Source organism: Ovis canadensis, chromosome 3 (assembly GCF_042477335.2).
Source record: "Ovis canadensis isolate MfBH-ARS-UI-01 breed Bighorn chromosome 3, ARS-UI_OviCan_v2, whole genome shotgun sequence".
Classification (NCBI taxonomy): Eukaryota; Metazoa; Chordata; class Mammalia; order Artiodactyla; family Bovidae; genus Ovis; species Ovis canadensis.
The window spans coordinates 214,795,932-214,821,776 of record NC_091247.1 but is presented as its reverse complement, the minus strand read 5'-3'; the positions used below and the strand labels follow the sequence as shown (position 1 = coordinate 214,821,776).

Below are 25,845 nucleotides of genomic sequence, written 5' to 3'. Positions count from 1 at the left end.
AAAGACCCTGATGATGGGAAAGATTGAGGGCAGGAAGAGAAGGGGACGACAGTGTATGAGATGGCTGGATGGCATCACCGACTCGATGGACGTGAGTCTGAGTGAACTCGGGTAGTTGGTGATGCACAGGGAGGCCTGGCTTGCTGCAATTCATGGGGTCACAAAGAGTCGGACACGACTGAGCGACTGAACTAACTAACTAACTAACCAGGTCATCATTTCCCTTAATTCAGTTTCCTGTTTTTCAACCCGTCCAGACTTCTGATCATTGTTGTTTCTTCAGGAAACCAGACCCAGGTGCTGCCCCAGTGCAACGACTCCCTGTCTCAACCTGCAGGCTCTGAGGCCTCAGAGGAGGGCGCCCCCTACTGCTCAGGTGAGGGTCCCACAGGACAGAAGACCCTTTTCATTCCCCAGGTCGACGCCCCATTGTCCCATTTCTCTCTCCTCAGACAGCAGGCAGCTCCGCCTGGTGGACGGGGGCGGTCCCTGCGCCGGGAGAGTGGAGATCCTTGACCAGGGCTCCTGGGGCACCATCTGTGATGACAGCTGGGACCTGGACGATGCCCGCGTGGTGTGCAGGCAGCTGGGCTGTGGAGAAGCCCTCAGTGCCATGGGGTCTGCTCACTTCGGGGCAGGATTAGGACCCATCTGGCTGGACGACCTGAACTGCACAGGAAAGGAGTCCCACGTGTGGAGGTGCCCTTCCCGGGGCTGGGGGCGGCACGACTGCAGACACAAGCAGGACGCGGGGGTCATCTGCTCAGGTCTGCGCTGCACGCTGTCCACAGGCTGGGGGAGGGGGATGCCCTGGGGGACTGGACATGAAGACGTGAAGACGAGGTGCTTTCATTTCCTTCTGCAGCAGCTGAGGATCTGGTCCTTTCTTCACAGCAGTGTTTCCTGGCAGAGCCGTTTTTTACAGTTTTTCTTGAAAGCAGGGCTCTCTCTCCAGTTACATACAAAAATTTTAAACCCATGGAAATAATTTCCATTTGCTTCAGTAACAATTTACCAATTAGTGAGTTAAAACAACATATATTTATTTCCTTAAACTTCTGTAGCTTAGATGTCCAGCAGGGATCTCACTAGGCCTGGATCAAGGCTTCAGCAGGTCCGTATCACTTCTGTGGCTCTGGGGGAGAATCTATTTCTTGTCTTTTCAATCTTCTAGAAAAAAAAAAAAAAAGAAAGTTAGTCACACAGTCCTGTCTGACTCTTTGCGATCCCATGGCCTGTATCCTGCCCTGCCCCTCTGTCCATGGAATTCTCAAGCTTCTAGAAACTGGCTACATCCCTTGGTTCACAGCCTCCTTCATCCATTTTCAGACCAGCAATGCTACAGGCCTCCAGATATTATCCAGAGTCACATTTCTCTCTGTAGGCAGAGATAAGAAATGTACTCTATGTTTAAGGATAGTGGGTCTAAGGATGTGCTCAGACTGGGCTCACATTGTTAATACAACATTCTAGCTTAATCTCACCATCCCAAGGTCCTTATCTTAATCACATCTGTAACTCCCTTTTGTCAGGTATGGTAACATATTCACAGGTTGCAGAGATTGGGATGTGGACATTTTTGGGTTAATTATTCTGCCTGTCTCCCTAATATCCACATCACATCCCTTAACATAGTCTTCAAAGATTTTGTTAGGAAGCAGAATTCAGCTGCCCCTCCCTGACTAGCGCCCACACAGTTTGGTCTTCCTCTCAGTTCATATCCACTACACCATTGTGGCAGAAATAGAAAGACAGATACAAATGGACAAAGTCAGTTAAAAGGGAGGTGATCTCAGTCTTGTCATCTAGTGGGTATCTCTTGAACAAGGTCAGAGATGAATGTTCACCATTTCTAGAAGAAAGGAAAACCTAGAACATCCAGCAAAGTTTTCACTGTGTCCTGTCTCCTCCCCTTTCAACCTTAGAGTTCCTGGCCCTCAGGTTGGTGAGCGAGGACCAGCAGTGTGCTGGGTGGCTGGAAGTTTTCTACAATGGGACTTGGGGCAGTGTCTGCCGCAGCCCCATGGAAGACATCACTGTGTCCGTGATCTGCAGACAGCTTGGCTGTGGGGACAGTGGAACCCTCAACTCTTCTGTTGCTCTTAGAGAAGGTTTTAGACCCCAGTGGGTGGATGGAATCCGCTGTCGGAAAACTGACACCTCTCTCTGGCAGTGTCCTTCTGACCCTTGGAATTACACTTCATGCTCTCCCGAGGAGGAAGCCTATATCTCGTGTGCAGGTGATTTACTGTTTCTGTGTGTCTGTCCCAACCTTGTAGGATGCAGTGAGATTTGATATTTTAAAATCTAAGTGATGAGTTTTATTTGGGTCCACAAAATGACATTAAGTGAAAATGTTAGGGTCCGACTCAGTCATGTCCGACTCTTTGTGTCTGCATCGACTATAGCCTGGCAGGCTCCTCTGTTCACGGAATTCCACAGGCAAGAATACTGGAATGGGTTTCCATTCCCTTCTCCAGAGGATCATCCCAACCTAGATATCGCAATAGAGTCTCCCACACTGCAGTCATATTCTTACCGTCTGAGCCACCAGAGAGCCTAAATGAGGTAAGGATGAAATTAATTTTATCCACATATTCCAATCGTGTTTGTTAAAATTTTTAATTGAGATGTAATTCTTGTAACATTGTATTAGTTCTAAGTGTAAAATATAGTGTTTATGTTTTTGTACATATTGGTAAATCATCACCACACGTACAGTAATATCCATCACCACATGTAGTTACAATTTTTTTTCTTATGATCCCACAAGTAAAAATTTGCATGCTGCAACTAAGACCCAGGACAACCAAATAATTAATTTAAAAAGAGAGTATTATTCTCTTCATAGGCTTGACAAAAGAACATGCATCATAGTTTTTTTTTTTTTTTTTTAAATCCACATTAGGGCTTCCCTGGTAGCTAAGCTAAAGAATCTGCCTACAATGCAGGAGATCAGGGTTTGATTCCTGGTCAGGAAGATACACTGGAGAATGGATAGGCTACTCATTCCAGTGTTCATGGGCTTCCCTGATGACTCAGTGGGTAAAGAATCTGCCTGCAATGTGGGAAACCTAGGCGCGATCCCTGGCTTGGAAAGACCCCTGGAGAAGGAAGAGGCTACCCACTCCAGTTTTCTGGCCTGGAGAATTCCATGGACTGTATACTCCATGGGGTCATAAAGAGTTGAACACGACTGAGCGACTTTCACAAACACTATATACAAAAATATTATCATCTTTCCTATATTACAACACGACTGAGTGACTTCACTTTCACTTTTCACTTTCACGCATTGGAGAAGGAAATGGCAACCCACTCCAGTGTTCTTGCCTGGAGAATCCCAGGGACAGGGGAGCCTGGTGGGCTGCCATCTATGGGGTTGCACAGAGTCGGACACGACTGAAGCGACTTAGCAGCAGCAGCAGCAAGATATCTTTCATGACAATATTTTTTCTCTAGAATATTTTAAAAATTTTTATTTATTTATAGGAACTCTCTGTAAACAAACATCACTTCAGTTCAGTTGCTCAGTTGTGTCAACTTCAACATCAGTCCTTCCAATGAACACTCAGGACTGATCTCCTTTATGATGGACTGGTTGGATCTCCTTGCAGTCCAAGGGACTCTCAAGAGTCTTCTCCAACACCATAGTTTAAAAGCATTAATTCTTCGGTGCTCATCTTTCTTCATAGTCTTATAAAGAAACATCACTTACTCTTTCTTAAATATTTTTGGAAATATTTCCCCCATTTTTTTGCATATATGTTTAAGGTTATATATGTGAATGGGGGGGTTATGTTATCGAATCTATAATGGTTTGCTTTTTTGACTTCTGCCTTTAATGAAATGTTTCATAAGCCATTCTTAATCTCAAAATAACATTGAATCAGTTTTATTTTCTGCAAATAATTTTACAGTTCCACTAAAGAATATTCAAAATCTAATTTTGAATTCATTTATTTATCTGAATTTATTTTACTATGTGTGATTGTATAATATCATCACCAGATAAGAATTATATTTTAGATATGTGATAGCTTGATCAGAAAATAAAAACACATTGCTTCATGATTTCATGGATATATGTCAAAAGTACAGGCAACAAAGCAAAAATAGACAAGTGGGAATATATCAAACTAAAAAGCTTCTTCAAGCCAAAGGAAACACCAACGAGTGAAAAAGCAAGCTAGCACAAATTATATAAGGTATCAATTTCCAAACAAATAAGGAACTCCTGCAACTCAAGAAAAAAAAATTCTGAAACGTAATAACTCAACTAAGAAATTGGCCAAGGTCTTGAATAGACATTTCTCTAAAGAATACGTACAAATGGCCAATGGGTATATGAAAAATGCTTGACAATGTCAATCATCAGGGAAATGTAAATCAAAACCACAAAGAGATATCATCTCACACCTGTCAGAATGACTGTTTTTTTTTTTTTAAAGTCATTTAAGTGTTGGTAAGGCTGTGGAGAAATTGATACTTTCTGTGTACTTATCCACATTAAATGTAGAAATTGTATTAATAAGGCTATGCAATCTAGGGGTTAAATCTCTGAACTTTCACTGTCATGGTTCAGGTTCAATCCCTGACCTGGGAACTAAGATCCCACGAGCCACAGCACAGCCAAAAACAAACAAAAAACAACACAATCAGTTCAGTTCAGTCACTCAGTCGTGTCCGACTCTTTGAGACCCCATGAATCGCAGCACTCCAGGCCTCCCTGTCCATCACCATCTCCCGGAGTTCACTCAGACTCACGTCCATCGAGTCCATGATGCCATCCAGCCATCTCATCCTCTGTCATCCCCTTCTCCTCCTGCCCCCAATCCCTCCCAGCATCAAAGTCTTTTTCAATGAGTCAACTCTTCTCATGAGGTGGCCAAAATACTGGAGTTTCAGCTTCAGCATCATTCCTTCCAAAGAAATCCCAGGGTTGATCTCCTTCAGAATGGACTGGTTGGATCTCCTTGCAGTCCAAGGGACTCTCAAGAGTCTTCTGCAACACCACAGTTCAAAAGCGTCAATTCTTCAGCGCTCAGCCTTCTTCACACTCCAACTCTCACATCCATACATGACCACAGGAAAAAACTATAGCCTTTACTAGACGGACGCTAGTCGGCAAAGTAATGTCTCTGCTTTTGAATATGCTAGGTTGGTCATAAATTTTCTTCCAAGGAGTAAGCGTCTTTTAATTTCATGGCTGCAGTCACCATCTGCAGTGATTTTGGAGCCCCCCCAAAAATAAAGTCTGACACTGTTTCCACTGTTTCCCCATCTATTTCCCATGAAGTGATGGGACCGGATGCCATGATCTTTGTTTTCTGAATGTTGAGCTTTAAGCCAACTTTTTCGCTCTCCTCTTTCACTTTCATCAAGAGGCTCTTTAGTTCTTCACTTTCTGCCGTAAGGGTGGTGTCATCTGTGTATCTGAGATTATTGATATGTCTCCCGGCAATCTTGATTCCAGCTTGTGCTTCATTCAGCCCAGCATTTCTCATGAGGTACTCTGTATATAAGTTACATAAGTGGGATGACAATATACAGACTTGAGGTACTCCTTTTCCTATTTAGAACCAGTGTGTTGTTCCATGTCCAGTTCTAACTGTTGCTTCCTGACCTGCATACAGATTTCTCAAGAGGCAGGTCAGGTGGTCTGGTATTCCCATCTTTTTCAGAATTTTCTACAGTTTATTGTGATCCACACAAAGGCTTTGGCATAGTCAATAAAGCAGAAATAGATGTTTACCTGAAACTCTCTTGCTTTTTCCATGATCCAACAGATGTTGGCAATTTGATCTCTGGTTCCTCTGCCTTTTCTAAACCAGCTTGAACTTCTGGAAGTTCACGGTTCCCATATTGCTGAAGCCTGGCTTGGAGAATTTTGAGCATTACTTTATTAGCATGTGAGATGAGTGCAATTGTGAGGTAGTTTGAGCATTCTTTGGGATTGCCTTTCTTTGGGATTGGAATGAAAACTGACCTTTTTCAGTCCTGTGGCCACTGCTGAGTTTTCCAAATGTGCTGGCATATTGAGTGCAGCACCTTCACAGCATCATCTCTCAGGATTTGAAATAGCTCCACTGAAATTCCATCATCTCCACTAGCTTTGTTAGTAGTGATGCTTCCTAAGGCCCACTTGACTTCACATTCCAGGATGACTGGCTCTGGGGGAGTGATCACACCATCGTGATTATCTGGGTCATGAAGATCTTTTTTGTACAGTTCTTCTGTGTATTCTTGCCACCTCTTCTTAATATCTTCTGCTTCTGTTAGGTCCATACCATTTCTGTCTTTTATTGACCCCATCTTTGCATGAAATGTTCCCTTGGTATCTCTAATTTTCTTGAAGAGATCTCTAGTCTTTCCCATTCTGTTCTTTTCCTCTATTTCTTTGCACTGATTGCCGAGGAAGGCTTTCTTATCTCTCCTTGCTATTCTTCAGAACTCTGCATTAAAATGGGTATATCTTTCCTTTTCTCCTTTGCTTTTTGCTTCCCTTCTTTTCACAGCTATTTGTAAGGCCTCCTCAGACAGCCATTTTGCCTTTTTGCATTTCTTTTCCATGGGGATGGTCTTGATTTCTGTCTCCTGTACAATGTCATGAACCTTCACCCATAGTTCATCAGGCACTGTATCTATCAGATCTAGTCCCTTAAATCTATTTCTCACTTCCACTGTATAGTCATAAGGGATTTGCTTTAGGTCATATTTGAATGGTCTAGTGTTTTTCCCCACTTTCTTCAATTTAAGTCTGAATTTGGCAATAAGGAGTGCCTGATCTGAGCCACTACCAGCTCCTGGTTTTGTTTTAGCTGCCTGTATAAATCTTCTCCATCTTTGGCTGCAAAGAATATAATGTATCTGATTTTGGTGTCAGCCATCTGGTGATGTCCATGTGTAGAGTCTTCTCTTGTGTTGTTGGAACAAGGTGTTTGCTATGATCAGTGTGTTCTCTTGGCAAAACTCTATTAGCCTTTGCCCTGCTTCATTCTGTATTCAAGGTCAAATTTGCCTGTTACTCCAGGTGTTTCTTGACTTCATACTTTTGCATTCCAGTCCCCTATAATGAAAAGGACATCTTTTTTGCGTGTTAGTTCTAAAAAGTCATGTAGGTCTTCAAAGAACCGTTCAACCTCAGCTTCTTCAGCATTCCTGGTTGGGGCATAGACTTGGATTACTGTGATATTGAATGGTTTGCTTTGGAAATGAACAGAGAGATCATTCTGTTGTTTTTGAGATTGCATCCAAGCACTGCATTTCAGAATCTTTTGTTGACTATGATGGTTACTCCTTTTCTTCTAAGTGATTCCTGCCCACAGTAGTAGATATAGTGGTCATCTTAGTTAATTTCACCCATTTCAGTCCATTTTAGTTCACCGATTCCTGAATGTCACCATTCACTGTTGCCATCTCCTGTTTGACCACTTCTAATATCCCTTCATTCATGGACCTAACATTCCAGGTTCCTAGGCAATATTGCTCTTTACACCATTGGACCTTGCTTCTATCACCAGTCACATCCACAACTGGGTGTTGTTTTTGCTTTGGTTCCCTACCTTCATTCTTTCTGGAGTTATTTCTCCACTGATCTCCAGTAGCATATTGGGCACCAACTGACCTGGGGAGTTCATCTTTCAGTGTCCTACCTTTTTGCCTTTTCATACTGTTCATGGGGTTTTCAAGGCAAGAATGCTGCAGTGGTTTGCCATTCCCTTCTCCAGTGGACCACATTTTGTCAGAACTCTCCACCATGATGCGTCCATCTTGGTTGGCCCTACACGGCATGGCTTAGTTTCATTGAGTTAGACAAGGCTGTGGTCAATGTAATCAGGTTGGCTAGTTTTCTGTGATTGTGGTTTTGTCTGTCTGCCCTCTGATGCCCTCTCTCAGCACTCCTGTCATTTAGTGTATCTTTTCTTAATGTCTAGTTTCTGGGACATTGATAAAGCTACTCCAATTTTCTTACAGTTAGTACTTTTTGTTCCATCATTTTACTTACATCCTTTCTTTGTTTTCATAATATAAGGTGATCATTTTGCAAGTGACATTTGCATTAGTTTTGTTTTATCTTAATCCATTCACTGTGAGTGCAATTACTGATATTGTTGTGTTGGTATCTGCCGTTTGCTTTTAATAGATCCACATGCTTTATGTTCCTTTTTCTCCTCCTTTTTTTTCTTCCTTTATTATTAAATAAATGTTATAATTTCAGATTTTCCTTTTTCCTTTTGATTTTCTGCAGCTTTACTAGAAGTGGGGTTTTTCATACTCTCTTGTTTATATTAAAAAAATTCTCTATATCTTCAAATATGCCTTCTGTCATTCTGCTTCTCTGTCTCTGTATCTCTTCTCCCTCTCCTACTCTTTATTTTCCTTCTCATGTCTCATCTTTAGGACTCCTCTAAATCACTCTATTCTAAGTTCTATCTAAAATTTGTTTGACTTATTCATTCACTTTTTAATCCTAGATATTTTACTTCAGGTTGGCAATCATTCCATTGCTATTTTTATTTGTTTATGATTATTTGTTATTTTTTCATCTTTGTCCCTGTATATTCTCCCCTTCTCTCTTTTCCCCTAAATACATTGATCGTAGTTAAAATCCTTATGCATTTCTATCATGTGTGTCTCTGCATTCTCTTATTTCTTTTCTTTACTTTGGTCATTTGTCATGTTATCCTAGCTTGTCAAATGGTATGTCATTTTTTATTGGATGCTATAAATTATATATAGAAAAGATACTCCTGATACATTTTCTAATACCTGAAAGGATTTATCATTTGTTTTGCTAGGCAGATAGAGGGGAGGGGTGTGTATCACTCAAACATCTAAATATAACCTAAAACTGAGCTGTAATAAGTGTGGGTTGCAGCTTTGGTAGCACTCAGTCCACCTCTGATTTTTCTGTCCCTATGACAGGGGCTTTCGGAGATTTCAGTTCAGAGCCTGGATTCTTTGATAGCTCAGTACCCAAGAGAATGCAAAAGACTCTGCTTTTCAAGTCTTTTAATGTAGTTCTTTAGCCTCCTGTCCTTCACAGTTTATATACTGGGCAGATATTTGAGGAGAAAATGTGCTGTGTGAGAGAGGCTCTCGAGACACTAATTCTGTCATTCCAGCACCAGGTAACTCCCAAATTATGCTGGCTGCCTGTCACAACAATAGTCCTCTGCTTACCCAAGCCCAGATTCTGAATCATTAAATTATGCAATGAATCAGCAAATTCCCAGAGAAAAAGAAGCTATAGATCCTTGGCTAACATTGAAATAACCTCCACTCTTTAGAATTTTAGCATATTTCATCCATGTTGTGTCAACAAATGTTGAATACATTTCAGTTCAGTTCAGTTCAGTTCAGTCACTCAGTCGTGTCTGACTCTTTGTAATCCCATGAATCACAGCACGCAGCATCCCTGTCCATCACCTACTCCCGGAGTTCACTCAAACTCACGTCCATTGAGTCGGTGATGCCATCCAGCCATCTCATCCTCTGTCATCCCCTCTTCCTCCTGTCCCCAATCCCTCCCAGCATCAGAGTCTTTTGCAATGAGTCAACTCTTCGCATGAGGTGGCCAAAGTGCTGGAGTTTCAGCTTCAGCATCATTCCTTCCAAAGAAATCCCAGGGCTGAACTCCTTTAGAATGGACTGGTTGGATCTCCTTGCAGTCCAAGGGACTCTCAAGACTCTTCTCCAACACCACAGTTCAAAAGCATCAATACTTCCGCACTCAGCTTTCTTCACAGTCCAACTCTCACATCCATACATGACTACTGGAAAAGCCATAGCCTTGACTAGACGGACCTTTGTTGGCAAAGTAACGTTTACTGTTTCTTAAAAAAACAGTTTTCAGCTTTTTAAGTTGTATCCAGCAAGACCTAGCAAAACACATTGGCCTGCTGTGAACTCCTCCATTCTCCATGGAAGTGGAAAATTTTAGTTTTAATTCTCTACTTCATCATTTACTTAAAGTACAACATGGACAGACATTCTTTAACCTTTCTTTACATCAGTTTTATGTATAAAAGTAGAGGAGAATACAGTGAGCTTGTTAATGTTATTTGTTCAAGGACTTGCAGGAATGTGACTTATTTTAGAAGAACTTTGCTGGTGGCTCAGCTGTAAAGAATCCACCTGCAATGCAGGAGACACAGGTTAGGTTGCTGGGTCAGGAAGACCCCCAGGAGGAGGGCATGGCCACCCACTCCAGTATTCTTGCCTGGAGAATCCCATGGGCAGAGGAGCCTGGTGGGCTACAGTTCATAGGGTCTTAAAGAGTTGAACATGACTGAAGTGACTAAGCAAACATACACACTATTTCCCCCTAAAGATCACATAACTCCAAAATTTGAATAACAAAGATTCTTGACACAAAGTCCAAGGAGGGATTGTATTTTTGGGGGGAGAAGAAGCAACATTCTATGATTCCCAGTGGAATCTGGCCAGTGTCAATGTTCCCTGACATTATCTCTCGTGCAAAGTTGTTCTGTCTACTCAAAGAGATCGCATTGTTTGATAGTAAGTGTCCAGATCTGAAGTCTGAACCTTAGAACCACAAATGAAATATTCTGGGGTAAACCAAGATATCACAGAATCCATTTTTTTTCAGTTCTGAATGACTGTACCAAGGAGAAGGATTCTAATGGTAGAGGATTCATGACTGCTATCTGAGGCATCTGATAAAGCCAGTTCCTGACTCCACTCCCTTTAATCAACCCTTTTAACTCTTAGGTCAACGGCATCAAAATGTGTGTGCTTTGAAAGGAATCCATCCCGCTGCCAGCTCATTCCTGTGACTCTGAACTCATTTAACTGCTCTGGGTAGAGAGACTAACATTTCTTGTAAATCTTTCTGTGATGTTGTGCAGAACTCTACAGATCAGAATGTTAACTCTGATAGGACCTTGTACTACCTTCTGTCTCAGACTACTCACTAGAGCGTTTTCAACTTAATATTTCCTGTTTTATTTTCTTCCTATTTTTCAACCTTATTATTCTCTTGCCACTGGTATAAAAAACCAGCCCCAGCTGCTGCCCCGGTGCAATGACTCCGTGTCTGAACCAGCAGGGTCGGCAGCCTCAGAGGAGAGCGCCCCCTACTGCTCAGGTGGGCGTCCTATAGGAGAGAAGATCTTTCTCAACCCTTGGTGTCATCACCGCATCGTCCCATTTCTCTGCTCAGACAGCAGGCAGATCCGCCTGGTGAACGGAGGTGGTCGCTGCTCTGGGAGAGTGGAGATCCTTGACCAGGGCTCCTGGGGCACCATCTGTGATGACGGCTGGGACCTGGAAGATGCCCGCGTGGTGTGCAGGCAGCTGGGCTGTGGAGAAGCCCTGGATACCACTGTCTCTTCCTACTTCGGGGCAGGATCAGGGCCCATCTGGCTGGATGAAGTGAGCTGCAGAGGAGAGGAGTTCCAAGTGTGGAGGTGCTCTTCTTTGGGATGGCAGCGACACAGCTGCACTCATGAAGAAGATGCAGGCGTCGTCTGCTCAGGTATGGTCAGTTCTTTGTCCACCGGCTGAGAAAATGGAAAGTTCCAAGAAAGCTGGTGTCTGATCAGCAGGGCAATAAGAGATAGGTAGGCTAGAGAGGACTGAGGCGCCTACCCATCCTCCCTGAGTGTACTGTGGCTATGAGTGATGAGTTTCATTTACTTTCCTCTTATAAGTCTCTGCTATACTTTTCTTCTCCAGTGGACTTACCTGATGCTAAAATAGCTTTATTCATTCTCCCAATTAAAATAAATCCTCATAATTTTTTTTCATAATTCACTTTTTGTAAGAATGTAAGAAGTTTGTATAAATGCAATCTTCAGAAGAACACTTAGCCATGCAATTGGCAAGTTGAAGGTGGAGGTAATAAAACACGAATTTGTGTGTTTTATGATAAGAGATTATGTAATTCATATTTGATGACTTCATTGATATAGACTTGTGTTTGGGGGCTTATTTGGAGCAACAAGACAAAGGTAATTTTTGAAGAAGGTGGAACAGGTTTTATAGTAGCTGGGAGGAAGGGGAATGGCAATGGGCGCTGATGAAGGCAACTGTGAGGTTCCCTGAGCTGCACTGAAGGTCCAGGTGTGGTGTGGAAGATGCTATGTGTGCCTAAGGACACAAGATGTCTACACAGCAAGAGACCAGACAAGGATATATCTTTATTATATTTAATATCTTTACTCCTTCACATCAGCCTTCTATTTCATAATTTTCCTGGAATTTTCACACACTTATTCTTCCATGTAAATTTTAAAATCAAGTAGAAAATAAAAAGGAAATCATATATCTCAGAGGTCTCTATCCTAATATATCCTAAGACTTTATTAATTATGCAGCACATATTTGAATATTTAACTTTTATCAGGGTGTATAAAACAGAATACAAGAAATACTTCCCTCTTTTTCTTTCTAAATTTTTAATCTCATGGAATTAATATAACAATATCAACAACCTCAGATATGCAGATGACATCACCCTAAATGGCAGAAAGTGAAGAGGAACTCTTGATGAAAGTGAAAGAGGAGAGTGAAAAAGCTGCCTTGAAACTCAGCATTCAAAAAACTAAGATCATGGCATCCTGTCCCATTGCTTCATGGCAAACAGATGGGGAAAAAATGGAAACTGTGAGAGACTTTATTTTCTTGGGCTCCAAAATCACTGTGGACAGTGACTGCAGTCATGAAGTTAAAAGATGCTTGCTCCTTGGAAGAAAAGCTATGACAAACCCAGACAGTATATTAAAAAACAGAGACATTGCTTTGAGACAAAGTTCCGTCTAGTCAAAGCTATGGTTTTTTCAGTAGTTATGTATGGATGTGAGAGTTGGACCATAAAGAAGGTTGAATACTGAAAAACTGATGCTATTGAACTGTAGTGTTGGAGAAGACTCTTGAGAGTCCCTTGGACTGCAAGGAGATCAAACCACTCAATCCTAAAGGAAATCAACCCTGAATATTCACTGAGAGGACTGATGCTGAAGCTGAAGCTCCAATCCTGTGGCCACCTGATATGAAGAACTGATTCACTGGAAAAGACCCTGATGCTGGGAAACATTGGAAACTCGTGGAGAAGGGGACAACAGAGGATGAGATGGTTAGATGACATCACTGACTTGATGGACATGAGTTTGAGCAAACTCAGGGAAATAGTGAAGGACAGGGAAGCCTGTCATTCTTCAGTCCATGGGGTAGCAAAGAGTCGGACATGACTGAGTGGCTGAGCAACAACAACAACAACCACCAGTTAAATAAAAATGGTTTATCTAGAATGTGTAGCCTGTGACCAAACTCCTAGCTGGAATAGATTAGGGGTCCTGACCTGGGCCTCTCTGGGGAGATGGAAATGGATAAATAATAAAAGGCAAGCAGATCATCCTGTCTCTCATCATTCCTTCTTGTATAAGTGGTCAAGCTAATCCTTCAATTCTTTAATTTCTGCAGTGCCTTTTCTGTTCTCTCCTGCTCTCTATGCTGCTGCTGCTAAGTCGCTTCAGTTGTGTCCGACCTTGTGCGACCCCATAGACGGCAGCCCACCGGGCTCTGCCATCCCTGGGATTCTCCAGGCCAGAACACTGGAGAGGGTTGCCATTGCCTTTTCCGCCTGCTCTCTATAGTAGATTTTTATTCTGTTACATCATTCTTTTCGAGACTTCAAAGTTCTCAAGCTTATGCAATCAGAGTGCTACACCAGAATAAATTCCACCATGTACATAAATACTTATGAGCCCACTCAGAAACCAGGAAAATGATTTAAGAAGTTGTTCTTTATGATGTGCAGGTTTTTCCTATTGGATTACCTTTTCTCTGTCCAAAATAGGGTCCCTGAAGGATGAAATCATGATCATGAGTCTATTCTCTGGTCTCTCTCTCATACTCCATCCACTCCCTGTTTTACCTGGCACTCACTCCACCTCAGTCCCTACAGAAGTTCTTTCCTTTTGGAGTCTCCTTTCCATGTATTTGTAGCTCTTAAGCTTGTTTTTTCTTTTATGCAATGGGAGAAATGGGAAAGAGTAGCAGAGTTATGTGACAAATGGGAGGAGCATAGGGGATAAAAGGTGTTAAAATCTTGTTGAACAAGTCTGTTCTCCCCCAACTCTTTCTATGTTTCATTCCTATTGAGGTTTTTGCAATTTAGAAATCACTAAAGTGTATATTAAAAGAAGCTTACTCCTTGGAAGGAAAGTTATGACCAACCTAGATAGCATATTCAAAAGCAGAGATATTACTTTGCCAACAAAGGTCCTTCTAGTCAAGGCTATGGTTTTTCCAGTGGTCATGTATGGATGTGAGTTGGACTGTGAAGAAAGCTGAGTGCCAAAGAATTGATGCTTCTGAACTGTGGTGCTGGGGAAGAATCTTGAGAGTCCCTTGGACTGCAAGGAGATCCAACCAGTACATGCTAAAGGAGACCAGTCCTGGGTGTTCATTGGAAGGACTGATGCTAAAGCTGAAACTCCAGTACTTTGGCCACCTCATGCGAAGAGCTGACTCATTGGAAAAGACTCTGATGCTGGGAGGGATTGGGGGCAAGAGGAGAAGGGGATGACAGAGTATGAGCTGGATGGATGGCATCACTGACCCGATGCACATGAGTTTGGGTGAACTCTGGGAGTTGGTGATGGACAGGGAGGCCTGGCGTGCTGCAGTTCATGGCGTCGCAAAGAGTTGGACTTGACTTAGCAACTGAACTGAACTGAACAGAACTGAAAGTATATATTGGCTTGTTTGCTGTCTGCTCTCTTCCTCTCATTCTCCTTTTTTATAGCTTGCCGGCTTCTTATCTCAGAAATCCAAATAGGAAAGGCATATGCAGTTAGCATATAGATAGGGTTAGAATACATTAAACTATCATTACTCGTTCACATTTGCTGAAAATCTCATTTTTAGTATAAAGTAATCAACTAACTCAATTGTCTTGCATAATCCCACTGAGACCTCACTTTCTCCCAGGTGTCTTGATAAATCCTCGGTTTTCAAGAAAGATGGCTAGGACCATTCCCTCCCTCTCCTATGACTCTCTGAGCTTTGGTCATTTCTGAACTTACCTGTGGACAACTTCTTTCACAATTAGGTTATAATACCTGCACTCAGATCCAGCCCGTGTCATTATCCCTGTCCTCAGTGACTTGAATATTGGCTCAGAGAGAAAACTGGCCAGAATTTTAGCCCCAGAAATCTCAGGAAGGTCCTCTGAGTTTCTAAACTTCTCTGGCTCTCAGGCCTCTAACCTCTTGAATCCCATGAACATTTTTTCACTCTTACTTCAGCTCTGAACCCACGTTTTAATGTCTACTAATGTGCAGTTTCTTTGGGCACTGTAGTTTCCATGCCCCAGATAGGAATTAACATTCCTAACCAATATATCTTCTCAGGATTCAGCCATTCTGAACTGATCCTTCAATCCTTCTGGATATCTCTTCAGAAATTTGCTCATGAAAATGCAGTTTGACAATGACAGTCAAATTCTCTCCTTATCCTCTCTTATTCCATTGTTGAAAAAAAAGCTCACATCATTGCCTGTGTGCTGGTGTTTCCAATTGTCAAACCTAGTTCATGAACACTCACTGGGTTTGTTGTTCTTTGTTTCTCTTAGGATTTGTGCGTCTGGCTGGAGGGGATGGACCCTGCTCAGGGCGAGTAGAAGTGTATTCTGGAGAAACCTGGATCCCAGTGTCTGATAGGAACTTCACACTCCCCACTGCCCAGGTCATCTGTGCAGAGCTGGGGTGTGGCAAGGCTGTGTCTGTCCTGGGACAAGTACCCTTCAGAGAGTCCGATGGCCGGGTCTGGGCTGAAGAGTTCAGGTGTGAGGGGGAGGAGCCTAAGCTCTGGTCATGCCCCAGAGTGCACTGTCCAGGGGGCACGTGTCAGCACAGTGGAGCTGTTCAGGTTGTCTGTTCAGGTGAGATGCATATCAGGACTTAACCTCCGTGTACACTTAGTTCAAGCTAAAAAATAAATCAGATTTTGCTGAAATCCTGTCTTTTTCTATCAGTGTACACAGAAGTCCGGCTTATGAAAAATGGCACCTCTCAGTGTGAGGGGCAGGTGGAGATGAATATTTCTGGACATTGGAGAGCGCTCTGTGCCTCCCACTGGAGTCTGGCCAATGCCAATGTTGTCTGTCATCAGCTCGGCTGTGGAGTTGCCATCTCCACCCCAAATGGAGCAGAAGGGGGTGATCAACTCTGGAAAGCCCGATTTCACTGCTCAGGGACTGAGTCCTTCCTGTGGAAATGCCCTGTGACTACCCTGGGTGTTCCTGACTGTTCCCATGGCAACATGGCCTCTGTGATCTGCTCAGGTAAGAGAGAGAAGGGCTACTGGTATGCAGGATGCTCCTGGAGTGAAATTTCCCCAGAGCAGAGAGTAAGGGAAAACAGGTTTAAAAAGGAAGATATTCTGTAGTGAAATTATTGAACTCAGGTTTCAACTGCTCATTACTCAAGAATCCAATACCAAGAGACAAGTGTGGGGTAAAATTAAAGATAGCTTTGTTGAGGAAACCAGCAGTTCTGGGGAGACAGAGGACTAATGTACCAAAGAACCAGCTCCTCCTTACTGATCAGGGGCAAGAGTTTTAAAATGGGAATTTCAGGATTGCACAGGTTGAGTTAAGGGACAGGTTACCTGCAGAATAGCACAGCTAGCTCCGACAATCATCTTGAAATAGGTCTGATCAGTGTCACCTTTATTGTTTGAAATACAGTTAATCATCAGTTCTAGTGTCGGTCTGTTCCCGTTTCCTTGCAGCCGATCTTGGAATTGTGTAAGATGAAGAAGATTATGGGCTTCCCTGTTGACTCAGATGGTAAACAATCTGCCTGCAATGCAAGAGTCTCAGGTTTGATCCCTGGGTTGGGAAGATCCCCTGGAGAAGGAAATGGCACCCCACTAGTCTGGGCATCATGTAATTTACTTCTACCACCTGGTTGGGATTTCAGCATCTGCAAAACAGCTCAAAAGATATGGCTCAGAATGTTAGCTATAGCCCATGAGGAGGAACTGAAAATCCTTGACTTTGTTTAGGGTTTAACTATTATCATTTTTTCCTATTTGACTGTTTTCCTTTGTTTCTGAAAAATTTTCATATCTGTGATTAAATTTATTCTTTGGCTAAGGTTTTTTATGGACAGAAGCAGGTGGAGGACATGAGGGTGGTCTGTCCTGAGAAGGCTCCATAAGGTCCTGCTCCATAGCATTCTCATTGTTCACTCATTTTTTCAGGGGAAAGAAGTGCTAAGAAATGCTAAGAAGTGCTATGTCAGGGAAAGAAGTGCTTAGATGAATAATATTTTTATGAAACATTATTATGTAAGGATAATAATAGAGAACAAAGTACAAACAAAAAGTGTATACCTAGGTCATATTCCCCAACCCAGATCTACAAAGAGAACATTCACAGCACCACAGAATCACTATTGCCTCCCAATAGCCATGTCCTCCTCTTCAGGGAAGACTGCTTACCTAAGACTTGTACTGCCATAGAATGTTTACTCAGTTTTTGAACTTTATGTATAACCATACAGAATGTTTTCTTTCATGTCTAATTTTTTTAAATTTCAAACTGTGTTTGAAATTCACTCATGATTTTGTTTATGGCAATATTGTATTCATTTTTATTACTATAGAATATTCCTTTGAATGATCACATGACCATGCATTGATCCATTCAACTTGTGGCAGAGATCTGAGTCTGTTGCCAGGTTTTGACTATTACAAACACAATGGTGCATATTACCATGATGATGACTTTTGGAACAAATATTTATTATGTTTTTTTTTGTGTTTGATTCTGTCTGATATTTTTATTTTCTTTATGGTATGGTGTACTTCAATGAGCCAAGTTACTAATTTTTTTTTTAATTTTAATTTTTACTTTATTTTACTTTACAATACTGTATTGGTTTTGCCATACATTGACATCAATCTGCCACAGGTGTACATGAGTTCCCAAACATGAACCCCCCTCCCACCCCATATCATGTGTCTGGATCATCCCTGTGCACGAGCCCCAAGCATCCTGTACCTGCATCGAACGTAGACTGGCAATTCGTTTCTTGCATGATAGCATACATGTTTCAATGCCTTTCTCCCAAATCATCCCACCCTCTCCCTCTCCCTCAGAGTCCAAAAGTCCACTCTACACATCTGTGTCTCTTGTGCTGTCTCACATACGGGGTCATCATTGCCATCTTTCTAAATTCCATATATATGTGTTAGTATACTGTACTGGTGTTTTTCTTTCTGGCTTACTTCACTCTGTATAATCAGCTCCAGTTTCATCCATCTCATTAGAACTGATTCAAATGTATTGTTTTTAATGGCTACATAATACTCCATTGTGTATATGTACCACAGCTTTCTTATCCATTCATCTGCTGATGAACATCTAGGTTGTTTCCATGTCCTGGCTATTATAAACAGTGCTGCGATGAACATTGGGGTACATGTGTCTCTTTCAATTCTCGTTTCCTTGGTGTGTACGCCCAGCAGTGGGATTACTGGGTCATAAGGCAGTTCTATTTCCAGTTTTTTAAGGAATCTCCACACTGTTCTCCATAGTGGCTGTACTAGTTTGCATTCCCACCAACAGTGTAAGAGGGTTCCCTTTTCTCCACACTCTCTCCAGCATTTATTGCTTGTAGACTTTTGGATCGCAGCCATTCTGACTGGCGCGACGTGGTACCTCATTGTGGCCTTGATTTGCATTTCTCTAATAATGAGTGATGTTGAGCATCTTTTCATGTGTTTGTTAGCCATGTGTATGTCTTCTTTGGAGAAATGTCTGTTTAGTTCTTTGGCCCACTTTTTGCTTGGGTCGTTTATTTTTCTGGAATTGAGCTGCATAAGTTGCTTGTATATTTTTGAGATTAGTTGTTTGTCAGTTGCTTCATTTGCTATTATTTTCTCCCATTCAGAAGGCTGTCTTTTCACCTTGCTTATATTTTCCTTTGTTGTGCAGAAGCTTTTAATTTTAATTAGATCCCATTTGTTTATTTTTGTTTTTATTTCCAGAATTCTGGGGGGTGGATCATAGAGGATCCTGCTGTGATTTATGTCAGAGAGTGTTTTGCCTATGTTCTCCTCTAGGAGTTTTATAGTTTCTGGTCTTACATTTAGATCTTTAATCCATTTTGAGTTTATTTTTGTATGTGGCATTAGAAAGTGATCTAGTTTCATTCTTTTACAAGTGGTTGACCAGTTTTCCCACCACCACTTGTTTAAAGAGGTTGTCTTTTCTCCATTGTATATTCTTGCCTCCTTTGTCAAAGATAAGGTGTCCATAGGTGTGTGAATTTATCTCTGGGCTTTCTTTTTTGTTCCATTGATCTATATTTCTGTCTTTGTGCCAGTATCGTACTGTCTTGATGACTGTGGCTTTGTAGTAGAGCCTGAAGTCAGGCAAGTTGATTCCTCCAGTTCCATTCTTCTTTCTCAAGGTTGCTTTGGCTATTCGAGGTTTTTTGTATTTCCATACAAACTTTCAAATTATTTGTTCTAGTTTTGTGAAGAATACTGCTGGTAGCTCGATAGGGATTGTATTGAATCTGTAGATTGCTTTGGGTAGTATACTCATTTTCACTATATTGATTCTTCCGATCCATGAACATGGTATATTTCTCCATCTGTTAGTGTCCTCTTTGATTTCTTTCATCAGTGTTTTATAGTTTTCTATATATAGGTCTTTAGTTTCTTAAGGTAGATATATTCCTAAGTATTTTATTCTTTTCGTTGCAATGGTGAATGGAATTGTTTCCTTAATTTCTTTTTCTACTTTCTCATTATTAGTGTATAGGAATGCAAGGGATTTCTGAGTGTTGATTTTATATCCTTCAACTTTACTATATTCATTGATTAGCTCTAGTAATTTCCTGGTGGAGTCTTAGGGTTTTCTATGTAGAGGATCATGTCATTTGCAAACAGTGAGAGTTTTACTTCTTCTTTTCCAATTTGGATTCCTTTTATTTCTTTTTCTGTTCTGATTGCTGTGGCCAAAACTTCCAGAACTATGTTGAATAGCAGTGGTGAAAGTGGGCACCCTTGTCTTGTTCCTGACTTTAGGGGAAATGCTTTCAATTTTTCACCATTGAGGATAATGTTTGCTGTGGGTTTGTCGTATATAGCTTTTATTATGTTGAGGTATGTTCCTTCTGTTCCTGCTTTCGGGAGAGTTTTTATCATAAATGGATGTTGAATTTTGTCAAAGGCCATCTCATCATCTATTGAGGTAATCATATGGCTTTTATTTTTCAATTTGTTAATGTGGTGAATTACATTGATTGATTTGCGGATATTGAAGAATCCTTGCATCCCTGGGATAAAGCCCACTTGGTCATGGTGTATGATCTTTTTAACGTGTTGTTGGATTCTGATTGCTAGAATTTTGTTGAGGATTTTTACATCTATGTTCATCAGTGATATTGGCCTGTGAAGTGAAGTGAAGTGAAGTCGCTGAGTCGTGTCTGACTCTTTGTGACCCCATGGACTGTAGCCCACCAGGCTCCTCCGTCCATCGCATTCTCCAGGCAAGAATACTGGAGTGGGTTGCCATTTCCTTCTCCAGGGGATCTTCCTGACCCAGGGATCGAACCTAGGTCTCCCACATTGCAGGCAGATCCTTTAATCTCTGAGCCACCATGGAAGTTCATCAGTGATATTGGCCTGTAGTTTTCTTTTTTTGTGGCATCTTTGTCAGGTTTTGGTATTAGGGTGATGGTGGCCTCATAGAATGAGTTGGGAAGTTTACCTTCCTCTGCAATTTTCTGGAAGAGTTTGAGTAGGATAGGTGTTAGCTCTTCTCGAAATTTTTGGTAGAATTCAGCTGTGAAGCCATCTGGACCTGGGTTTTTGTTTGCTGGAAGATTTCTGATTACAGTTTCAATTTCCATGCTTGTGATGGGTCTGTTAAGATTTTCTATTTCTTCCTGGTTCAGTTTTGGAAAGTTGTACTTTTATAAGAATCTGTCCATTTCTTCCACGTTGTCCATTTTATTGGCATATAATTGCTGATAGTAGTCTCTTATGATACTTTGTATTTCTGTGTTGTCTGTTGTGATCTCTCCATTTTCATTTCTAATTTTATTGATTTGATTTTTCTCTCTTTGTTTCTTGATGAGCCTGGCTAATGGTTTGTCAATTTTATTTATCCTTTCAAAAAATATGGAACACTTCATGAATTTGCATCTCATCCTTGTGCAGGGTCCATGCTAATCTTCTCTGTATCATTCCAATTTTAGTATATGTACTGCCGAAGTGAGCACCAAGTTACTAATCTCAAGTTTGAATTATCACCATTTTTAATGTACATGTAGCGCTCCTTCAGACAGTCAGTTCAGTTCAGTCACTCAGTCATGTCCGACTCTTTGCAACTCCATGGACCACAGCACATCAAGCTTCCCTGTCCTCCATCATCTCCCACAGCTTGCTCAAGCTCATATCCATTGAGTTGGTGATACCACCCAATCATGTCATCCTTTGTCATCTCCTTCTCCTTCTGCCTTCAGTATTTTTCAGCATCAGGGTCTTTTCCAATGAGTCAGTTCTTCCCATCATGTGGCCAAAGTATTAGAGCTTCAACTTCAGCATCAGTGCATCCAATGAATATTCAGGACTGATTTCCTTTAGGATTGACTGGTTTAATATCTTTGAAGTCCAAGGGACTCTCAAAAGTCTTCTCCAACACCATAGTTCACAAGCATCAATTCTTCTGTGCTCACTTTTCTTTATGGTCCAACTCTCACAACTATACATAACTACTGGAAAAACTATAGCTTTGTTGGACCTTTGTCAGCAAAGTAACGTCTCTGCTTTTTAATATGCTATCTAAGATTGTCATAGCTTTTCTTCCAAGGAGCAAGCATCTTTTAATTTCATGGCTGCAGTCACCATTTGCAGTGATTTTGGAGTCCAAGAAAATAAAGGCTGTCACTCTTTTCATTGTTTCCCCATCTATTTGCCATGAAGTGATGGGACCAGATGCCCTGATCTTCCTTTTCTGAATCCTGAGTTTTAAGCCAACATTTTCATTCACCTCTTTCACCTTCATCAAGAGGCTCTTTAGTTCCTCTTCACTCTCTGCCATAATGGTGGTGTCATCTGCATATCTGAGGTTATTGATATGTCTCCTAGCAATCTTGACTCCAGCTTGTGCTTCATCCATCCTGGCATTTCGCATGACGTGCTCTGCATAGAAGTTAAATAATCAGGGTGACAATATACAGGCTTGACGTAGTCCTGTCTCAGTTTTGAACCAGTCCATTGTTCCAGTCCATAGAGCTCCTTATATCCTTCTAGAAAGAACTTTGTCCACTCCAAAATCACAAAAATGTTCCCTGAGAGTATCTCACAGAAGTGTAATTACCTTTCTTTTGCATATAATTATACACTGCTTCCAGAATTGATAACCGTGTAGCCTAAGGGTCAAGTGACATGTTTTCATATGGGCATCCAGCTGACTCAAAATCTTTTTCTGGAAGACTGTTTCCTACTGCAGTGCCACCTTTGTGATAAACGAAAGGGCACATATGTCTGGGTACTTCTTTTAGACTCTCTATTCTGTTCCACAGTGTCATTTGTCTATCCTTGCACCTGTACCACATTTTCTTAATTATTGTAATTTTATAGTAAATCTTGAACCTTCCCTGGTGGCTCAGATGGTAAGGAGTCTGTCTGCAAGGCGGGAGACCTGGGTTTGATCCCTGGGTTGGGAAGATCCCCTGGAGAAGTGCATGGCCACCCACTCCAGTATTCTTGCCTGGAGTGTCCCCATGGAGAGAGGAGCTTGGCGGGCTATAGTCTATGGGGTCACAAAGAATCGGACATGACTGAGTGACTAAGCACACATAGTAAGTCTGGGTAACTTTAATTTAAAGAAGTTATGTTGTTGCTGTTCTTCCTAACTGCCTTGGTCATTCTTGGTTTTTGTATTTTGTATACATTTTTGAGCTGAAGCTCCAATGCTTTGCCACTTGATGTGAAGAGCTGACTCATTTCAAAAGACCCCGATGCTGAGAAAGATTGGGGGCAGAAGAAGAAGGGGATGACAGAGGATGAGACTGCTGGATGGCATCACTGACTCAATGGACATGAGTTTGGGTAAATTCTGGGAGTTGGTGATGGATAGGGAAGCCCGGCGTGCTGCAGTCCATGGGGTTGCAAAGAGTCAGACATGACTGAGTGACTGAACAACAACAGAAATTTTGAATCATCTTGTCATGTTTCACACATACACAAAAGCATCAGGGAATTTTACTGAGATTAGCTTTAATCTGTATATAAATTTGAGAATGGTTTATTTTGACAACATTGAGTTTCCCAATTCATTGTCAAAATATATCCCTTCATTCAATTAGGTCTTGAATTTCTCTCAGATGTTTTGCACATCTTTACCTAGGTTTTCTCCTAGGCATTTTATGGGTTTGATGTTACTAGTATTTCCTTTAGTGAAGGTTTTCTGGGAATGAATTCTCTCTGAACTTTATCTGGATTCCCAAAATGTTAGGTTAGTATTTTGCTTTAGTCCTTCTCTCTTTCTTTCTTTTCTCTCCCTCTCTCTCTCACTCTAGTTTGCTCTCTTTCTCTGTCTTGCTCTAGCTTTCCCTCTCTCTCCTCCTTTGTCCCTCTCGTGCCCCATTTTCCCCTTGAGTATGTAAAATCTTTCTGGATTAAGCTGCAGAAAGGATGCTCCTTTATCCCTCCCCTTTCCTAACAAAAAAGATACTTCAGGGAATTTCCTTATATAACCACAGTTCAATCAAACCTTTAGAGATATCAGCCCCAGATAACATCTAAGTGCATCCACATGAGAGATCCCAAAGATAGAACTGCCAAGTTGAGTCTTTCCCAAATTACTGACCAGGAAATTATGATCAAAATTAAAAAAAAATTCCTTAAGCTGCTAAGTTTGGGGGGAAACTTTGTTATACAGTATTGTTAACCAGGCACTTACCATGTAACCAGCTTTTCTACACAGAGGAATATTTATCCTCTCATCTTCCATTTTACTATTTCTAATTTATATTGATCTAATGTGCTGATAGACTCATTCTCTAGTTCTTAATTTCAGCTGTTAACTTTTTCAGTTGTAGAATTTTCATTTGTTTTTGTTATCATTTCTCTGCCAAGATACACATTTTGTTAATTAATTATTTGAAGACTTTAATCCTGGCTATTTAAATTCTCTGTCAGACTATAAAACTCTTAGAGGAAAACATAGGCAGAAGATTCTTTGACATAAATTGCAACAAGATCTTTTTTGACCAACCTTCTAGAGTAAAGAAAATAAAAACAAAAATAAACAAATAGGACCTGATTAAACTTAAAAGGTTTTGCCTGGAAAATCCCATGGATGGAGGAGCCTGGTAGGCTGCATTCCATGGGGTTGCTAAGAGTCGGACATGACTGAGGGACTTCACTTTCACTTTTCACTTTCATGCATTGGAGAAGGACATGGCAACCCACTCCAGTGTTCTTGCCTGGAGAATCCCAGGGATGGCAGAGCCTGGTGGGCTGCCGTCTATGGGGTCGCACAGAGTCGGACACGACTGAAGCCACTTAGCAGCAGCAGCAGCATAGCAAAGGAAACCTAAAGAGAACAAAAAGACAACTGTCAGAATGGGAGAAAATATTTGCAACTAAAATGAACAACTAACAAGCGACTAATCTTCAAAATGCACAAACAACTCAATATCAACAAACCAAACAACTCAATTGAAAAATGGGAAAAAGACAGACATTTCTCCAGACATACAGATGGCTAACAAATACATGAAAAGATGTTCAACATCACTAATTACTTCTAGTAATTAGATGCAAAACTTCAGTCAGGTATTACTTCACATCAGTTAGAATGTCTATCATTAAAAAATCTACAAACAATAAGTGCTGGAGAGAATGTACAGAAAAGGGAATCCTCCTACATATGGGTACATAAATTGGTACAACTACTATGGAGAACAGTATGGAGGTTCCTCAAAAAACTAAAAATAGAACTGTCATATGACTCAGCAATCCCACTCCTGGGCACATACCTGGAGAGAATCATCATTCAAAGAGACACATTCATCCTGATATTCACTGCAGCACTATTTACAACAGCCAGGACATGGAAGCAACCCAAATGTCCCTCACGGGAGGAGTGGATAGAGAAGATGTTGTACATATATAAAATGGAATATTACTCAGCCATAAAAGAATAAAGCTGTGAAATTTGCAGAGACATGGATAGATCTAGAGACTGTTATGTTCGGTTTAGTTCAGTTCAGTCTCTCAGTCATGTCTGACTCTTTGCGACCCCATTGACTGTAGCACAAGAGGTCTCCCTGTCCATCACCAACTCCCAGAGATTACGCAAACTCATGTTCACTGAGTTGGTGATGCCATCCAACCATCTCATCCTCTGTTGTCCCCTTCTCTTCTTGCCTTCAATCTTTCCCAGCATCAGGGTCTTTTCAAATGAGTCAGTTCTTCACATCAGGTGGCCAAAGTACTGGAGCTTCAGCTTCAGCATCAGTCCTTCCAATGAACGTTCAGGACTGATTTCCTAGTTGGATCTCCTTGCAGTCCAAGGGACTCTCAAGAGTCTTCTCCAACACCACAGTTCAAAAGCATCAATTCTCCGTTGCTCAGCTTTCTTTATAGTCCAACTCTTACATCCATACATGACTACTGGAAAAACCATGGCCTTGACTAGATGGACCTTTGTTGGCAAAGTAATGTCTCTGCTTTTGAATATGCTGTCTAGGTTGGGTCATAACTTTTCTTCCAAGGAGTAAGTGTCTTTCGATTTCATGGCTGCAGTCACCATCTACAGCGATTTTGGAGCTCAAAAAA

The 25,845-nt window shown here is 41.4% G+C and overlaps 1 protein-coding gene and 1 non-coding gene across 2 annotated transcripts in view; one reads left to right on the top strand and one right to left on the bottom strand.

Annotated features, from left to right (window-relative positions):
* Nucleotides 1–25,845, top strand: part of LOC138437863 (scavenger receptor cysteine-rich domain-containing protein DMBT1-like) — a 226,394-nt gene that overhangs the window by 81,324 nt on the left and 119,225 nt on the right. Inside the window, 6 exon segments of the mRNA XM_069585832.1 lie at nt 284–376; nt 453–767; nt 1,926–2,243; nt 11,156–11,503; nt 15,605–15,913; nt 16,007–16,315. Coding sequence (XP_069441933.1) covers nt 284–376; nt 453–767; nt 1,926–2,243; nt 11,156–11,503; nt 15,605–15,913; nt 16,007–16,315 — 1,692 coding nt within the window.
* LOC138438387 (U6 spliceosomal RNA) lies at nt 21,169–21,275 on the bottom strand. Its single transcript, XR_011256326.1, has one exon. It is a non-coding gene; the product is annotated as a U6 spliceosomal RNA (small nuclear RNA).